The 17,780-nt window shown below is 38.6% G+C and overlaps 1 protein-coding gene across 2 annotated transcripts in view; it reads left to right on the top strand.

Annotated features, from left to right (window-relative positions):
* The window catches only part of LOC111323862 (tyrosine-protein kinase transmembrane receptor Ror), a 29,430-nt gene extending 16,138 nt beyond the window's left edge, over positions 1-13,292 (top strand). For both annotated transcript variants that reach the window (XM_088737984.1, XM_088737983.1), the window contains exons 4-13: positions 4,915-5,312; positions 5,943-6,254; positions 6,752-6,787; positions 7,178-7,208; positions 7,620-7,793; positions 8,047-8,291; positions 9,028-9,072; positions 9,337-9,546; positions 9,835-10,136; positions 10,541-13,292. In XM_088737984.1, the coding sequence (XP_088594110.1) occupies positions 4,915-5,312; positions 5,943-6,254; positions 6,752-6,787; positions 7,178-7,208; positions 7,620-7,793; positions 8,047-8,291; positions 9,028-9,072; positions 9,337-9,546; positions 9,835-10,136; positions 10,541-11,410 (2,623 nt within the window). In that variant the 3' untranslated portion in view covers positions 11,411-13,292. The remainder of the gene's footprint in view (positions 1-4,914; positions 5,313-5,942; positions 6,255-6,751; positions 6,788-7,177; positions 7,209-7,619; positions 7,794-8,046; positions 8,292-9,027; positions 9,073-9,336; positions 9,547-9,834; positions 10,137-10,540) is intronic.
* The last annotated feature ends 4,488 nt before the right edge of the window (positions 13,293-17,780 follow it).

The following is a 17,780-nucleotide window of genomic DNA, read 5'->3' on the forward strand; positions in this document are numbered from 1 at the left end:
GCTCCATTAATTAATCAATAAAAAAATATGAAACTAATGACAAGAACGTTCTATTTAACTCGGACAACGAAATTCTGAAAGGCGAATATGTGAGTGCGTTCTTGTAACTCAGATTCTGTACAATAAATTAAAAAATTTGTTCCGATTTTCCGGTTATATGATATGTTGCATTATAAATTGAACTGCACAAAACAGAGATATTCGTCAGTAGAGATAAACTTTGTCATTTTTTTCAATCTCGAAAGATACAGCAACAAGGTTTACTTAAATACTTTACGAAACCACTTCAATTATTTTGCTCATAGTGTTAATGGTATGCTATAAATTGAATTCTTTGACGGATTAGAGATTCTTATTAACGTTTTTAAACATTAAAAAAGCGTGTAGATAGTGAGAGACGGTTAAAACTTCCTTTTTTTCGAATTTTTGTTTTGTTTTTCGTCCATTTAATTTAATTTTTGTTTGGAAGTGGACACTTTTCTTGCCAAGGTGTTGTTGTGGCATAGTGTCCTGCAGCAATGTCTGCTACATCGCAAACTCTGTTTGTGAACTGTACAACTTTGCTCTCAAGGTTAATTGACTTAGTAATTGCTATCTTGTGTACAGATCTTAAGATCGCTTTTAGCGGCGTTTATTCATGTTTCCAGCAATTAGCGTCGAAGCTTAGGGATTGAAGAAAACAGAATTGTGCAAGTTCATTTTAATTTTTTTCGGTCCGCTGGATTGTGCGACCCATTTCAAATCGAATTAAGTATCTTTTTCATGCCAGAACAGACACCATTCCATAAAACTTTATTTTTTGTGCAGGTTTTATCTTCCTCCTGTTGCACCGAGTGCGCTGAGGAGCTTTTTTTTTTCAGTCAGGAAAAAATCAATTTCGGATTTTCAGACTGGAGAAACTCAAGAAAACCCTGCGGAATATGAAAAATCTGAATAACAAAAGGCAATCTCAACAGAGGCTTTCCCTCTGAACTTGAAGGATCACGCGCATTGTGTCTGAATTCCTAGTATTATTTCTATTTTAATTAAGAGTTTTCATCAAAGTGGAAAATGGTACAAGAGCTTTCTTTTCTTGTAATACCGCCTGTTAAGCTTTTATTATCACTTTGTAATGATAAGAAAGCTTAATTCAAATGTACTTGAGCAGTACGTTCTGTTGTCCTTTCGTTAGGATCATGAACCGTGGTTCAAATTAAACATTTTAGCCATTCAAATAAAAAGAAATATATAATATTCATGTAGTTTTGTGATCTCGATAAACTTTTTCAAAACATTAATCAGTTTTAACTAAAAGGTGGGAATATTTTTATTCACGGTTGATTTGCACTTAAAGAAGACGGGTCAAGGAGTCAGGATGGATCTTATCTTTCACTAGAGTTCCTTGTACGGGTAGGATTTGATAATTCATTATAATTAAGCTGACCGCAAAGTCTGTACCGACTAAGTACTCACCCTGGGGCCTCAAATATGGGTATCCTGTCGGATCCCACAAGCACTTGATAAGAAGACCGCCTCCCAATAAAATAGGAAAGTTTTAGTAGAAAGATCAATAGTTTGATTATCGTTCAAATACTGTTGTTTGTTTGTAACTGTACCGACAAACTGAATTCGGAAAGGAAAGGGCCTCTCACGGGCAATAGTATGGTTTCTTAGATTCCAGCTGATAACTTGTTATTCTCCAAATGTGGACTGGACTTCATTTACAGCTAGACAAACTGTCGCAACGTCAATTTCGTTGTCGCAAATTGAGATGAAAATAAATTTAGGACGGCGCACGAAGATGTTTGGGTACTTTTTTTTTCTGAGGAGTTAAAATTATTTTTCCCAACGATAGGAATCACTATCCCTGGTCAGATTTTAGCAATTATGACATGGAAAGTTCTTTTACTTTGCTAAAACGCGTGTCAGAGTTGTGAAAATGTACTATTTCCTCTCCGAGAGAGAATTGATTCAGAAAGTAGTATTTCGTCAAACATGTACAAAGAAAACCGTACATGTAGTATCGTGGATGGAAGCTGGTGAAGTAACTTCTCTCTTAAAGCCATTAAATTAACAATTTTAGGCTAAAATTTCGTAGAAAAGGAATGACAAACCACCAGGTTCGTGTTTGGAGTTATTTGAAGTGGAATTTAAACAGTAACGTTTCAATCCTCGATTCTTCTATCGATGATTTGAAAAAGAAAAAGAGAACGACAGAGAAGAAAAATCATAGTATCGTTCTAATCTTTGACTGTTATTTGTCCATTCTTTTGATATTTTTCGGCACTTTTCACTATCAAGAGAATTTCTTCAAGAAAAATTCGAGCTATTCTTTGCTTAAAGAAAAAATCCTGGCAATTTGTCTGTTTTTGAATCATGCAAATAAGTTAACTTGATTAAAATACGAGCATATCTCAAAGCTTTTCAGGTCATGGATTTTCATTGATGACCTTCAAATGTCAGCTATGAGAAATTGAATTTCAGGTTATGCCATTAAGGTACTGATTAACTCGGTGTTTCTGCAGCAGTGCTCTTTGCGATAAGAATATTTTTGCTGGAATTGAATTAAGGGCCGGTTTTGACATCGTTGATGCCATTGGTATGCGCAAGGAGCAAGGAGCAAGGCGCAAGGCGAGCTACAGGTAAACCTTATCCCTTAACCTATTAACTCCCGTACGTGAACGAGAGAGACAGAATTTCTCTTTACAATATCAAAACAACTACAAGCAGACAAGTCATGAAAACAAAGAAAAATATCAAGAAGGGGATTATTAGTTGACCCAATACCTAATTCTCCAAACTAACATCTCAACAGTTGTATGGTAGAAAGTAAGGAGAATTGCTAAGTAGATCTTAAGAGTGAAATGGATAAAACCCTTAGGGGAGCATCGAATTTCTACTTGCAGCAAATACTGTTGAATCATTTATCCGGATCACGGAGAATAAAGGAAATCTTCGCCAACCTAAGAAGCTTTGATTGTTAGACGCATTCTTCTTCAGTAACAAAAGACCTAGTTCACCAGCGTGTTTTTTTGGGGTTCAAAAGGAAGGGCGCGTACAATTACCGCGAATCGGAACTGACTGCTGTGAAAATCCTCGTGGCGAAGTTGGATTTTCCTTTTTAACTCGCTCGTTTTAATTCGTCAACATGTTTCTTTATTGAGATAAGCTGTACATATTTGATTGAAGGAATTGTTCTAAAAAGTCCTTTCAATTCTCTTAGTAAACTATGCGAGACGAACGCACGCCTTTGTCGTGAAATTATTTGATTAGAGTCAACATTTTCGAAGGAAATAACAAACAAAATGCAGACTCAACAAATGTCTGACAGACTTAAAATCGGGAAATTGAGATTGTAGAAAAACAAACTGTTTGCTTTTTGTTTATAAAGTTCTTTTTCATAACCCCCCTTGTTTTTTGTTTTGTTCATTATTCAAATCAATCGCCAAACTTCCTTACCTTCTTCTCAAATCACCAAAAACAAGAATTGAATTTCTTAAACAGTGTTGCGTTTTCTACGGTAACTGAATCTAAGAAAGGTTTTGAGGATTTGCTCTTTGTTTTTTGTTTGTTTCGTTTTTGAGTTTGTAACTCAAGCCAACAACCACAGAAAAAAACTTTATATTCATCATATTTAGTTTGGCAGAATTTTACCTAATGGCTTGCAAAGGCATTATTTTCTAAATCTTGAAATCATTTTTAAACACACTCTTCCGTGTCGTAGGAATAACCAGTTTGTTTGTTTTTCTTTTCATTTGAAATTGCGTTGACTAGCGATGACCATAAAACGATTAACGTTTGATTACCTGCTCTGGAACAATCTCAAAACAACTCTCTATCTTTATCGAAACAAAATCTAACATGTGTGTAATTACCTTATGTAATGCGAAAGCCTTGTCTCCAACGTAAAGCGGATTTTTTAACTCAAGTCTGTTTTAAGTTAAAGTTAATCTGTCATATTGTCAGGGTAAGCATCCGTTAGGACTTTCGTGTGCCAAACAGCCGGGCCACTTTGTTGGAATCTCATGAAGCATGGCATTGTGTTTGAAGATTACTGAATATCACGTTTCTTTCCGTTACACACCACACGAAGGGTCGTTATCTCGCTCTGACCATACTTAAACATTTAGTATACAGCAATTCCTGTGGGAGAGATAAGGACACTTCTCAGCTTTCATTTCTAGTGTTTACGAATGTCAGGCAGACCACAGTGGTAGAATTGAAGAAAACACTTCTCTTTGCATTTAGAGAGTTTCGGGACTGTGATTGAAGGCGGAATAGCCATGTCATACGCTATGTTTCTTCTACTAACAAAATAGTTCGCAGTTTTGACTTTGGTGCAAGACAAATCTGCAAAATCAAAGGTTTTTTTGTCGCGCCGCAAAGCTTTATCTTACTAATTGAATTATCTTTTTTGACGGAATGCAGTCCTTTAATTTGGTTTTTCTATCGCTTTTCATACTACAGATATTTCGGCTCCCTCCGCTGTTTCTAGAATCGAAAAGATATTTGTCTGATTTATTCTTGATAGTTTGTTCATTTCTCAAATCTTGAAGCCACAAAAAAAAATCAAGTCAACAACAACAGCTAGCTGTAGTAAGACTTAATCACGTTCTCAAGATAAGTTAAAGAATTGAATAAAATGAATTTTTTCCTCAGTATCCAAATGAGTGGCTAGAGTTTGCAATGTCTGTTTTGGAAGTTTGTTTTAAAAGAAGAACCGAGAACTGCGATGCCAAATGTATTAAAACATAGTAGTGTGCGACGTAGATATCTACAACTTCAAATTCCAAGAATCTGCTCTTTCATCAAACAACATTCCCCGATTGATGTCTTTCTGCTGATCACCTCGTCTTGATGTTGTAACGAAACTGTCTTTTTGGTCACATCTGATCGCAATCTTGGATTATTAATTTGCTGTTTCTCGCCCCCCAGACCTCCCGTGTGTGAACTGTACTCCGGTGGCGACTTGTGTGCGCCGTATCTCAAAGGTCAGCAGATTTACGTGTCAAAGAAGCGTCAATCTCAACAACAGAACACTATAGAAACCAGCTACCAAATGCTGTTTCAATATGTGTCTGAAAGATGTCGGGATTATGTTCTTCCGGCTTTGTGTAATTATGGCCTTCCACCTTGCGATCTGACCCAGTCTGCAGCCAAACCCAGAAAGTTTTGTCGAGACGATTGCCTCATTTTAAAGAATGACATTTGCAAGATAGATTTCCAGAACGCCTTAAGGTTTCCCCTAGTTTCCAGGCTCCTGCCGGATTGTGACAGTATGCCAGCTAAGGGACAGCCTGGATACAAGAGTTGTATAAGGGTGGTATCTCAGGGTAAGTAACAGGGCCACCATACCCTTCCTACACTTCTACACCAGAGATGTCGTTTGGATCATTACACTCTAGGTTCGTCTGTGTCCTTAACCGGTATGAAAATGCTATCTAAAATCCTCTACGCTGGTTGTTGCCGTCTAGAGTTTACTTTCCAAGTAAGATTACTTCCTTACTGTGTAAGGTTTTTTTTTTTTTTTTTTCTCGCAGAAATTTACGTTACAAAGACCATGCACAGCTCGATAAAGCAGTAGTCACTCACTGAATGGTCACGATCTCTGTTTTAATCAACACACTGAGAAGTTAGAACCGACCTGTAGAGAATGATAATAATAATGATAAGCTATACGTTTTAGAATTGCTTCATGTTAGTTTTCACATGTAAGGCTTACCTGATCTGATTCGTGAGAGCGACCTTGTTTTATTATTTCTCTTTTCTAACCTCAAAGAAGGGTTCCCAGTCCTTCTCCCTTTCCCCCCCTTTGGCCACGCTCTTTCATTGGAACAGTTACACATAAGAGTTTCATAAATTCCTTGTTAATCGATCTTTTTCTAAGTACGAAACAAAAGAATTTACTCAAACGATTTTCATTTCGGTCAGATTTAACAACGACATCGCTCACTGTTTTTCAGTTCCTAAGTTCAAAGTGCGCCTGGATCATAACATCACTATGTTCCAAAACAAGCCTGTCATCTTTAAATGCCGTTTGAACAGTAAGAAGGTACAGGTTAACATCACGTGGTTCAAAGACGGACAGCCTGTCAAGAAGGTGTTTCCATCGTACAAGGTAACCAGTTACCGCTGGGGATCAAAGCTTAGGATTCGGCGAGCCAAAATAAAGGATGCTGGGATATTTCAATGTCGGGCGAAAGGCCCCGGAGGAACAGCCACTGCGCAGGCGTGGTTGAAAATAAACGGACATCTCAACACTCCTCCTATGCCAGGTAAAGTATCTTTGTTTTATATTCGCAGTTGTTCATATAAGAGATCAATGTTGTTCTTGTGTGGGTTACCAGAAAATGGTGGGCTATTCGGTTTATTATAAATCTTCAAAGTCGCGCGCGAGTAGTTTAAATTGTCTCTTTCAAAACTAATTCTAAACCTTCGATCGTTGACTTGTTAGTTTTACGCAACAGAGATTTAGGGAGCAAGACAAACACTTCTGGAGGTTTTAGTTATTTCTTCCCACCGCTCTGAAGGGATTCGAATCAACAGGTGTTAACTCGATTTAGTATAAGCGCAATTTTTAGTTCAATAGGATCGGAGGGAAATGTCGTTTTTAAAGGAAACGCTCGAAATCGCTATTTTTTTTTGAGAAACAATAGTGTTTCTCTTGTCATTGTAGACCATCTTAGGAACTAAAAATGTAGAATTAGTGAACTTATTATAAGATATATGGCACAAGTTTTCAATTTGTTTTCTCTCCTTTCTATTTCGTTAGTTACCAAGAAGAATCGTCCGACTACCCAACAAGAAGGTAGTGACTTTTGAACGTGGGTTTATATAGAGTGGTGTCAGAATCGACATAGACATAATGTTTATAGAGTGAAACGTTTTTGTACGCCTTTATTTCAAGCCTTGTATGTTCTCTTGTAATGTAACGAATGATCCAAATTTTTAAAAGAAATGAGAAATAAATTGATCGTAAATTAAATTGGAATTTGAGAGAGCACTACCACATATAAATAGCGAGCACTGGCCTTGTTTAAACAAGTATTAAAACACTGCAGGAAAGAACCCAGAGCACTGTATTTTTCGATTTTGACATGTCCTTGTTGACTTTTTGTGATTCTTATATCAGGAAATCACAACATCGTTCAAAGAGTTAACATATTTTTGCTTTTTGTTTTCTTATTTTTGGCAACAGGAGGTAATCTTCCAGACGCAACAACACCTAAGTAAGTGACAGGTCAACAACTAGCTAAAAAACAACAACAACAACAACAAAAAAGACTTGAAGGATATTGGAATTCAGACTAGAGGAGAAAATTACAAAACTTATGCGAAAAATCGAGCATAAAATTTCCATTTTTTCACAAATAACTGTTGATCCATGTTTAAAAATGTTGAACGATAAAAACATTTCTACATGAGGTTTTGGTCATATTGGAAAACTTTGATTTGCTACTGTATTTCTTTCGTGTTATCCAATTAGAACTTGGAACCTCTTTCAACTTTATAGTCACATGGTCGTCCTTATGATACATTATGTTGCTTAGCAACTTCTAAGAAGTAAACCGCAAGCTCATTTATTTCGGGGAAGATTGTTTGCCATGAAAATTTCGTGAATGTTGCTTGTTGTGTTTTAGGTCACTTCCTCCATTCCCGGGCATGTGTGAGAAATACCGCGGTAAAGCCTGTGCACAGTATATTGGTAATCAAAGCATCTGGGTTGAATATCGATCAGTTTATCAGCTAAATATTGAAAGAGAGTTGTCAAGGGCTCTGGGAACGATACAGGCACTTCATCAGATGACTGATAGGTATGCAGAACAAATTTACTATAAGAAAAGTGAAAAAACTCGTCCTTAGTCAAAGCCTTGTTTGATATTTTATTCGGAAATGATTTTTCGTTCACACACAGACACACACGCACACACAAACACACGCACACATACACGCACAAACACACTCGCACGCACACACGCGCGCGCGCGCACACACACACACCCCTCCTCTCTCCCCCAAAGACATCTAAAAGGTTAAAAGATGAACATATTCCTGTTGTTTTAACAGGTGCAGTAAATATGGTACTCCTGCGTTGTGTTTTCACGTTTTCCCAACGTGTGATACCTCAACTCAGAACTTCAAGCATCGGCTGTGTCGCGAGGACTGCTTTGCCTTGTCTGAAGACATTTGTTTGATGGAACTTCAGTTCGCGATGAGTGTCCCTCACTTTAGAGTTCTGCTTCCAAACTGTTCCGCTCTTCCAACACGCAATGATAAAGATTATTCCTACTGCACTTCGCTTAATATTCCAGGTCAGTGCAGTGCGTTTCTCTGCCGTTTATCGTTTCGAGACTACTCGGTTGTACTAACATTTTTAGATTCCTCTCGTTTAATACTTAACGGTAAACAAAAAACATTATTGGCAAGTACCCTGCCATAAACTTGAACATGCGAGCATGCACAGATCATCATATGAAAAGCGTCAAATTGTGTTTATTCCCACCCATTGGAATAGTCCTTTTAACAGTTGTGGGCTTGGTGGCCAAGCCTTTGAACAGGAGTGAGGCTAAGGGTGACCCTGTTGTGATAGAGACCTGTGTCCAGTTAGCATGAGAACAAAGAAATTTGCATTTGAAAAGCAGCAACATCTCTATCATAACAAGGTCACCCATAGCCTCACTCCTGTTCAAAGGCTTGGCCACCAAGCCCACAACTGTTAAAAGGACTATTGTTGAGAGGAAACTGAGTTAAGGACAATAATGGTTTACTTCGTCTCGAGACGCTTTACAAGTAGAAATGTAAACATAAAAGAAAAGTGTTAGCTATGCTACGTTCTTGGCGGCAAGTTGTGTTTTTTTTCACCTATTGGAAGTGTTAAGAGGACAATGAGTTGAGGACAATATTGGTTTACTTCGTATCGAGGTGCTTTACACTGAGTTGGAATTGTAAACATAAATGCAAAAGTAGTTACCCCACATTTCGTTCAACGTCTGTCTTCAATTATTCCTTTATAATTTTGACGCATTGCTTCCTTTTTGTTTGGTTTAGGTTTGTCTCAGACCTCTCCAACCATTCCTCCTCCTTATATTCAAGGTTGGTAACACGTTGCAGTGACACCGCTGGGCACTGCTCAGTTTGTGCGTTTTGATTCCCTAAGCGTGATTCAATCTCTGTTTTACTACAACACATCTCTCTCCGTCACAAAATATTTCTGTAGAAGCGACTGCGTGAATAAAACATGTGTTCTTTTATAAGAAAGTTTACAATTGATACTGATTCTCGTTGGTACATTGGTACATAATTCATCTGCTTTCTTTTTGGATCATATTTTAAAGGAAGTGATTGTTGATGTTTCAGGTGACTCTTGCTATAATGGTACTGGTGAAACATACTCGGGTACAAGGAACGTCACGAAGTCTGGGCGCCCCTGCCGCGTGTGGCGTTCTATGGACCCCCCAGGTCACAACTTCTGCCGCAACCCTGAAGGACGTAAAGCACAACCATGGTGTCATGTTGGACCGAAATACGAAGTGGAATATTGTGACATTAAACAGTGCTCTTCGTTGAGTAAGTCATTACCTCCTTTAGGGCCTTCACTTGACAGTCTCTGGACAAGTTTTGAGTTGTAGCAGGCGGTACGATAGTCAGAATGAAAATGATTAGGATGTCAGTATCTGAGAAACTCCGCGCCTACCCCTCCCCTATTCTAACATTAACCCTTACTTGCTATCAGTTCTAGGGTTAGGGGAGGGGTAAGTGCGCAGTTGCTCGGATACTGACCTTGATCCATAATAATGAAGATATTATTTTTATGAATTTTTTACGCGTTGCTGAGTATGATCGTGTTCTATTCAGATGCTGCAGTGAAAACAGTCCCTAAACAACCCCATAAAGGTGCTGGTTCGGACGCTCGTACCAATTACGTCATTTCCGCCATAATGGCCGTTTTGATCGTGGCATTCCTGTCAATCTTTGTGTATCTTAAAGTACAGCAGCGTAAGAGTGCTCTTGCAGAGAGTGACCACGCCTCCTCTGGGTCCATCTCTAAGAGTACCCAGAGTACAATGCAGCAACAGAGTACCCAGAGTACAATGCAGCAACAGAGTTTTGATCTGAAGCAAAGCATCAGTGAGATCAAGTCATGCGTCTTCCATCAGGTTAGTCAACAATTAACGCATTTTGAACGTTTTTCGCGGTTCTGAACATGTTTTTCGTTTACTTTGCGTTCATCGCCGTTGACCTGATCAACAATTCTCTCTCCCCGATTTTTCTCATTTTCCTTATCAATCAGTCAAGAGAATTTTGTGTTACATCAAGATTACACCCTCCAGTTAATACATTCATCTATTTTCCTCACCTGTTTGTCCGAGAGTGTTTTTTAAACTTTAAGAAGTTTCATGTTGACTACTTTTGGAGGCTGAAGGGTTGAAACTTGTGCATACCCCCCAAAAAATACCTTTCATGTATAGAATGACAGCAACTTCCTTTCGCTGAATGTTTTCTTAGTGTTTGAAATTGGCGTTAAAACTGAGGTGAACCATATTTTGATTTTATATTTTAGCAAGATCAAATGTTACAGAGTGGCAAAGTGAATTTTCTTGAGGGTCTGGGGGAGGGCGTTTTTGCCAAGGTGTGCAGAGGAGTGCTTTTAAAAGATGACTCGGACGATACCGGTGTGGAAATCGCCATCAAACGTCTCAAAGCCGACGTACCTGAAGCTGCTGTAGACAACTTTAAGAAGGACACGAACACCCTGGCCAATCTACAGGACATTAACATTCTTTGTATGTTCGGATTGTCTAAAGGCGAAGATCCGCACTTCATGATGTTCGAGTATTTTGGTGACATGGATCTATATCGATTCTTAGTGGACAACGCATCCAAGTTATCAGGGTTGATACCATCTGATATCTCTGAATACGATCTGTTATTGGACTTTTCGTTGCAAATTGCTTCTGGTATGGACTTCCTTGTTGAGAATCATTTCGTTCACCGAGATCTTGCTGCCAGAAACTGTTACGTCACTGCAGACAACATAATAAAAATATCAAACCTTGGAATCGGAAGCCACAAATACCCCTCGGATTACTCCTGGGTGCACAGTAGCGCTTTACTTCCGGTACGGTGGATGGCACCGGAAGCGCTCAATACGTTGAAGTTTAATGATATGACGGACGTTTGGTCGTATGGGGTTTTACTGTGGGAAATGTATACCTTTGGATGCCAGCCGTACACCGGGTTCACTAATCAGGAAGCTATTGAGCGAATACGGAATCTGCAATTACTGTCTTGCCCGGACCATTGCCCTGCCCGCATGTTCGGTCTGATGCGAGAGTGTTGGGACGAAAACCCGTCGGATAGATCCCCCTTTTCCGAGATTTGTTCCCGTCTTCGAGAATGGGCTGGTGATTCGATCGCAGAAAGCCGTTAGTCACAAAACGCGCTCAATCCTCCGTAATTATAGCGAAGACAAGACACTTATCAACTAGCTACCTGCCGTCCAACAAATCGGTGGTAGAATGTTGGCATTCAGATCCCGGAGCACTGGATCAAAAAGAGGGTGAAAGAATCTTATGAATCCCTTTTTTCCGCCGCAAGTAAGTCGAAACATAGACCGCATAAAACGCAAATGTACCAAACAGTTACTTTAACTGATGAAAGTAGAGCAGTTTGCTCTCCAACGTAATTTTATATCCTTCGGTGAGGAGAGAATTATTGACTTGAAACGTTCGGTTTACATGGTATTAATTTAGAATCAAGGACATTATTGTACTGTAGGTTCTCTTGACTAAGTCTTATTTTGTAGATACCGTTATTTCAGTTATCACGCACTTCTCACTTTCCTGAATAGATTGCGTGACGACCCAACTAATGCTTCGCGAAGAAGACATCCCAAGTTTGTGAATAACTTCATCTCAGGGGAAAAAGCCATTTTTTGCGCTTATTTTCCAAGTTATATTATTTATGCTATTATAAACTCATGTCCTCCCCAGACTGAGGAAATTTTATTTTAACTTAAGACTAAGAACCAAAATAGACAAAGGTTACCTTATTTGGAAATGTGTTGAGCTGGAGACCTTGTACATAAATAAAAGACTTATAACCGTTACAAATTTAGATATGTGGTTTGTTCGTTCTGATGTTTTATAAGTCAAATGAGTTCCATGAATCTCTAGACATCTTTTTTCACAAAAATAGGGTTCACCGCAACGATGAATGAATTTCAAAATTCGCTGTTGTTGTCGTTGTTTTTCCTCGGTTTGTTTGGAATCAGATTTGATCTGTTACTCAGTACGGACAGCAAAATACACAATTCTTATGCTGTACGTTAAGACAACTGAAAAACGACAATCAGGTGCAAGGTGGTACGTAAATGCGTGTTTTTATTAATATCGACTTAGTGGATATTATTATAGTTCGATTCATGACTCATTTGGCCTATAAATTAATTGATTTTGTAGCTTGATGAGTTGTTACCTCCTTGATTATGAATTATGTTAAAATTTTTTAGACCAACGAAACAGGATAAATGTATAGCGAAACCATGATTTACAAACATGGATGCAAGATCACTTAAGTATTTTAATAAGTTACCAACATTTTTGAAGTATTAATAGTACTGTATCATATTTTTGTTGTATTTAATTCCAAGAAAAGTTTACCTGTTCAGAATTTTCAGTAACTAATGCTCGTTATCCGTTTCTTGTTGATCGTTCAGCATGTGGTAATGAAAAATAGAAGTGTATTTCTAATAACAAAATTAATTTAGCCCTTAAATATGCTAGTTCTTCCCATACGACAATTGGTGTGAACCTTCGTGATCACAACAGGTGTGATGGCTAGGTGGGCACTGTGATCGTTTCTCATGTGACTTGGACGAGTGGTTCTTTGGCTGGTCCAATGAGTCACGTTGGTCCAAAGAGTCGCGCCAGAACAAGAGAAACCAGCAGTGTAAAAATTTTGACGAAGAATGAAATAACTGTCGATGATCTTGCTAACTCTGTAACTAACCCCTTACGCCCTAACAATAGTATTCATATTCTCTATAAATCAGTATCCACGAGACTATACATTTCTTTTCGTACTGACATGGAGAATTTGTTTCAAAGCCTCTCAGGTTGGGGATCATTTCCAATATTCTCGTAATCATAATGAATGATTCAGCAATATTATTGTAAGGAGAAATTAGAATTTGGTCACTCTTAGGGTTTATAGGGTTAATAAAACCTCAGTAACTTTGTATAGCAATGTACATGTCAGGTAGGATGTAAATCTGTTTTCATACATATTATAAATAAAGCTATTAAAACACGGCCAGTTTGTTCAAAACTTAGGATGAGAAAATTGGGACGCAAGAGTCAAATCTGCGCGTGCTCATGCAAAATTGTTGTGGAAAAGTAGAGGGGTGAAATTCTCAAAGGAATCGACTCGATGCAATTGCAATAAACAATTCAAGTTTCCATTAAACCCTCCTCGTGGTTCCGTAAATCACCCTTTTAACCTGACACTATACACACCCTGCATACATGCACTGGATTACCGTACCAGCTCCCCTCCCTTGGATTCGAAGTTGACATGCACTGGATTACCGTACCAGCCCCCCTCCCTTGGATTCGAAGTTGACATGCACTGGATTACCGTACCAGCCCCCCTCCCTTGGATTCGAAGTTGACATGTATTGGATTACCGTACCAGCCCCCCTCCCTTAGATTCGAAGCTGACATGCACTGGATTACCGTACCAGCCCCCCTCCCTTGGATTCGAAGCTGACATGCACTGGCACGCAGACTAGTTTGAAGCTCTTTTGAGTCGTTCGGAACTGTTTCCGGAGGTAGTTCTACAGGCCCAGCAGTAATGAACCTAACAGTTCAATACCTTAACAACATCTCAGTACAGTGTGATGTACGGTACCGTGAAAACTAGGAATGTTTCACTAGAGTTCCCAATTATAATAATTTATTACATTTGATATAACGCTTTAACTATTAAAATATACTAAAGGGCTCTACAATATTACTGAAAAGCGTTCTTAAGAAGAAAGATAAGTCTTCAACTGTACTTTAAAAAAGTCAAAGTTCATATAGTATCTAAGGCTAGATGGCATTAATAATACTAGTAATAAGAATATAAAATTACAAATTAAAAGCTTTCTTAAAAAGATAAGTCTTCAACTGTACTGTAAAAGAGTCAATGTTCCCACAGTTTCTAAGACTAGATGGCAAGGCATTCCATACTGTTGGTCCAGCATGGAAAAAGGCTCGATCGCCAAATGTTTTCCTCAGGGATTAGCAGCAATGATTCAGAATCAGACCGCAGGCTGTATCTAGTTCTATGCTTTACAACAAGTAGTTCAGATAAATATTTTGGTGCCAGGCCATTCAACGTTTTAAAAACTAAAAGCGCAATCTTAAATTCTACTCTAAATTTCACCGGCAACCAGTGAAGTTCCCTAAGTACCGGAGTAATATCAGCAGACTTAGGAATTAAGCATGTAACCCGAGCCGCCGCATTAAGAACTTTTTGAAGTCGATCATTTTGATATCGCGGAAGCATGTACAAATGAGCATCGCAATAATCTAAATGTGATGTAACAAACGCATGATTCTGCAGACAAATATTTCCTAATTTGCCTAATATTATAAAGCCCCCAAAATGCCTTGCTACACACCTTTCCTATATGAGTATTCATAGACATATGGTTATCAAACCATGCGCTAAGGTTTCTAACATGTTTAAGGGGTTGAATGTCACAGTCACCCACTTTTAATTGAAGGAATGGTAACCTTAGATAACTGCTGCGACGAACCGATGACTACAAATTCTGTCTTTGAGTCATTAAACATCGACCTGTGTGAGACTAACCAAGCCCTAACATCAGCTATGCAGTTCTCAATAGCCTTAGTCGCTTGATCTTGAGCAGCAAACGAATCTGGACGAAACGACACATACAACTGAGTATCATCAGCATACCCATGAACTTATGGAAGGTGCCTCTTGACAACCTCAAACAGCCTTGATGCATAGAATAGAAATTAAAAAAAAAAAAAGGAGAGGTCTTAAACAGCTCCCCTGAGGAACAACACAATTTAAATTGAAGGTCTTGGAAGACTGCTGTTTAACAATTACACTTGTATTGCGAATTCTACATTCTGATTTGTAGAGAAAGTGGTTATCTTGCAGCTTATATATATATATAAAAAACTGAAGAAAACAGTTTGCCAAGAGGCGTTTCTCTGAGAAGGAAGCTCTGCCAATCTTTCTGTAGGTTTTGTGGACCCAGCTATGCCAGTCTTTGTAGCTGAGGTTTTGTCGAACACCAATTTTTCAGCCGATACAACGGCCCCAAACCTGAACTCTACGATCGCTACATTGACGACTGTATCGGTGCTACCTCCTTTACCAGAAAAGAGCTAACTCAATTCATAACCGCAGTTAATTCCTTTCACCCGGCTCTAAATGATACCTGGGAAATTTCCGACAATTATTTATCCTTTTTAGACATCAAAGTTTCAGTTGAAGGCAACGGTTTATGCACTAGTTTGTATTACAAACCTACAGACTCACATAGTTACTTGAGTTTTATAGGAATTGGTTGCCTCTGACTGTTGTTATTTATATTTTTGAAACAGACGTTTCGGCTAATGCTTAAGCCTTCATCAGTGATATGAAAAACGAAGATCGTTATCATACGCTATTTGTTACGAAAAGGACGTAAAGACAGCAGAGCAGAGTGACAATAACTCTCAAAAAAGAAACAATAACTTTGAGTTTAAATTTAAAAGATATGTTTCGACATTCTCATGTCATCTTCAGTTGCAAATGAGCATTTAACGGTTGTACATTTGAATTTATATTAAGGTAAGTTACAACTTACGTGTCAGGGCTTACGTTACATTTAAATGTTAAAAACGCGAAAAATGTAAATAGCGCGCGCTTGACTATATCAAAAAATAAATAAATAAAATAATAATAATAATAATAATAATAATAATAATAAAATAAAAGACCAAGGAACAACATAATTACGCTTTTTAAAGTTAAAAACGTGACGCGAAGCTTGCGCGCGTAACTATGTATTTGATGCTCGCGCGAGGTCTTTATAGGCTTCTGGAAGAAGTATGATGTGATCGTTCGCCGCATTCGGATCCAAAGTAGAGTGCCAGGCTTCAAGGAAAAGTCTCTCGTGGTAATTAGTTTCGAAACCAACGACCCTGACGTTTATGAAATCCATGTTATGGTCGAAAAGGTGGACATGGCTTGCGACTTTGGAGTTTAAGTCAAACCCTGCAACTGCCTTTTTGTGCTCCGCAGTTCTGGTCTTTAATGATCTTTCTGTTTGGCCATAGTACTTAAAATTACACTGTGTGCAATTGATTTTGTACACCATGCCTGACTTCTGGCGGTCAGGTTCGTCTAGCTCCTTGGGGCGTGGAAAAAGGCTGTTGATTGTTTGTTGTGGTTTGTAGGCTACTTTGACCTTTTGTTGTTTCAAAATGCGACTTATTGTCTCGGAAACACCCTGTACATACGGCAGCACTACAAAGCCATTGAAGTTGGTCTGGACGGGTTGTTTAAATAACACTCTCTCACCATATGCTCTCACCGTTCCGTATAAAAGGCATTGGATAATTGTTATCTCGCAGAACGGCCTTTACTCGTTGTATTTCTTCCCGTCTAGTCTGCCTTTATTGGTAGATGGAATGTTGTTTGCTCTTTTTAGTAAGGTGAAAATGCTCACGAATTCGTGTACAAATGTGGCGAGTGGTCTCACCAAACTGGCATTATAGCCAGCACACGAAAATTTATAAACGACACGCGAACGTAGACCGAGCGGTACTGAATCTTTCACACTGAACATGTTGAGTTCAAGTTGAACGTACTGAAGACTAACCTAACATCTAAATCAGTTCTACAATAACTTTTGAGTAGTTGTCTTAACTTAGTCTGAGCGAACCAGCTACGTACGATCGCTTCTGACATTCGATAACAAACGTTGCAAATTCTTATAGAAAGTCAAGATACATACAAAGCCGAAGAGGTCGATAAGCAGAATGCCCGTGCGCAGGTTACAGCCACAACGTAGCTGGTTGTTTCTTGGTAAGTTCTAGGAGCGCAGCTGCAAACGGAATCTAATGGAAACAGGGGGGGATTACAGGGAAACCGCCTTCTCAACTTGCATTTCATTTGCGTAGTTTAGAAAAAAGAGTGGCTCCTTTTCGTAACTATCATTGCGTCGAACGCGGCGACGTAAACTTGCGATCAGGGTCCCCAAGTCTTCTTTAGATCATAAAATTAGCGTGAAGCTAAAGGGCCGGAAATGGACCTTTAATTTTAAAGTTACTAAATTAGGAGCTACATCTAAGGAACCTCGTAGAAGAGTGAACATTAACAAGTTAAAAAAAAAAAGCTCATTCTGCTTTGAGGTTTTTCTTAAAACATGGCAAGCGAGATATCTAGTTCTTCTTTTTCCTCTCCTTGATTCCAATCAACTTTGTAGATGCCATTCGAAATTTTCATTGCAGCCCTTTGATACCTGGAAAAATAGGTGCCAATCGCAGTTTTGCTGTAAAGGCTGATCCTACACGAGTTTCATGTTCTCTGAGCTCGTGGCCTTTGATCAGTGAAGAATTTACAATCTAGACAAAAAACTTTTTTCTAAAACTACTTTCTGAAACTACTCAAACGTACCTTCTTCATCAGTTAATAATACGGCACGTTCCATTTATTCGTCACTGACAAATTTACGGCATGCATGACAAATCATCCTGACCAAAATATCGTGCCCAGATAAATGCCGTAAA

The sequence above is a fragment of the Stylophora pistillata genome, chromosome 11, assembly GCF_964205215.1.
Source record: "Stylophora pistillata chromosome 11, jaStyPist1.2, whole genome shotgun sequence".
Lineage (NCBI taxonomy): Eukaryota > Metazoa > Cnidaria > Anthozoa > Scleractinia > Pocilloporidae > Stylophora > Stylophora pistillata.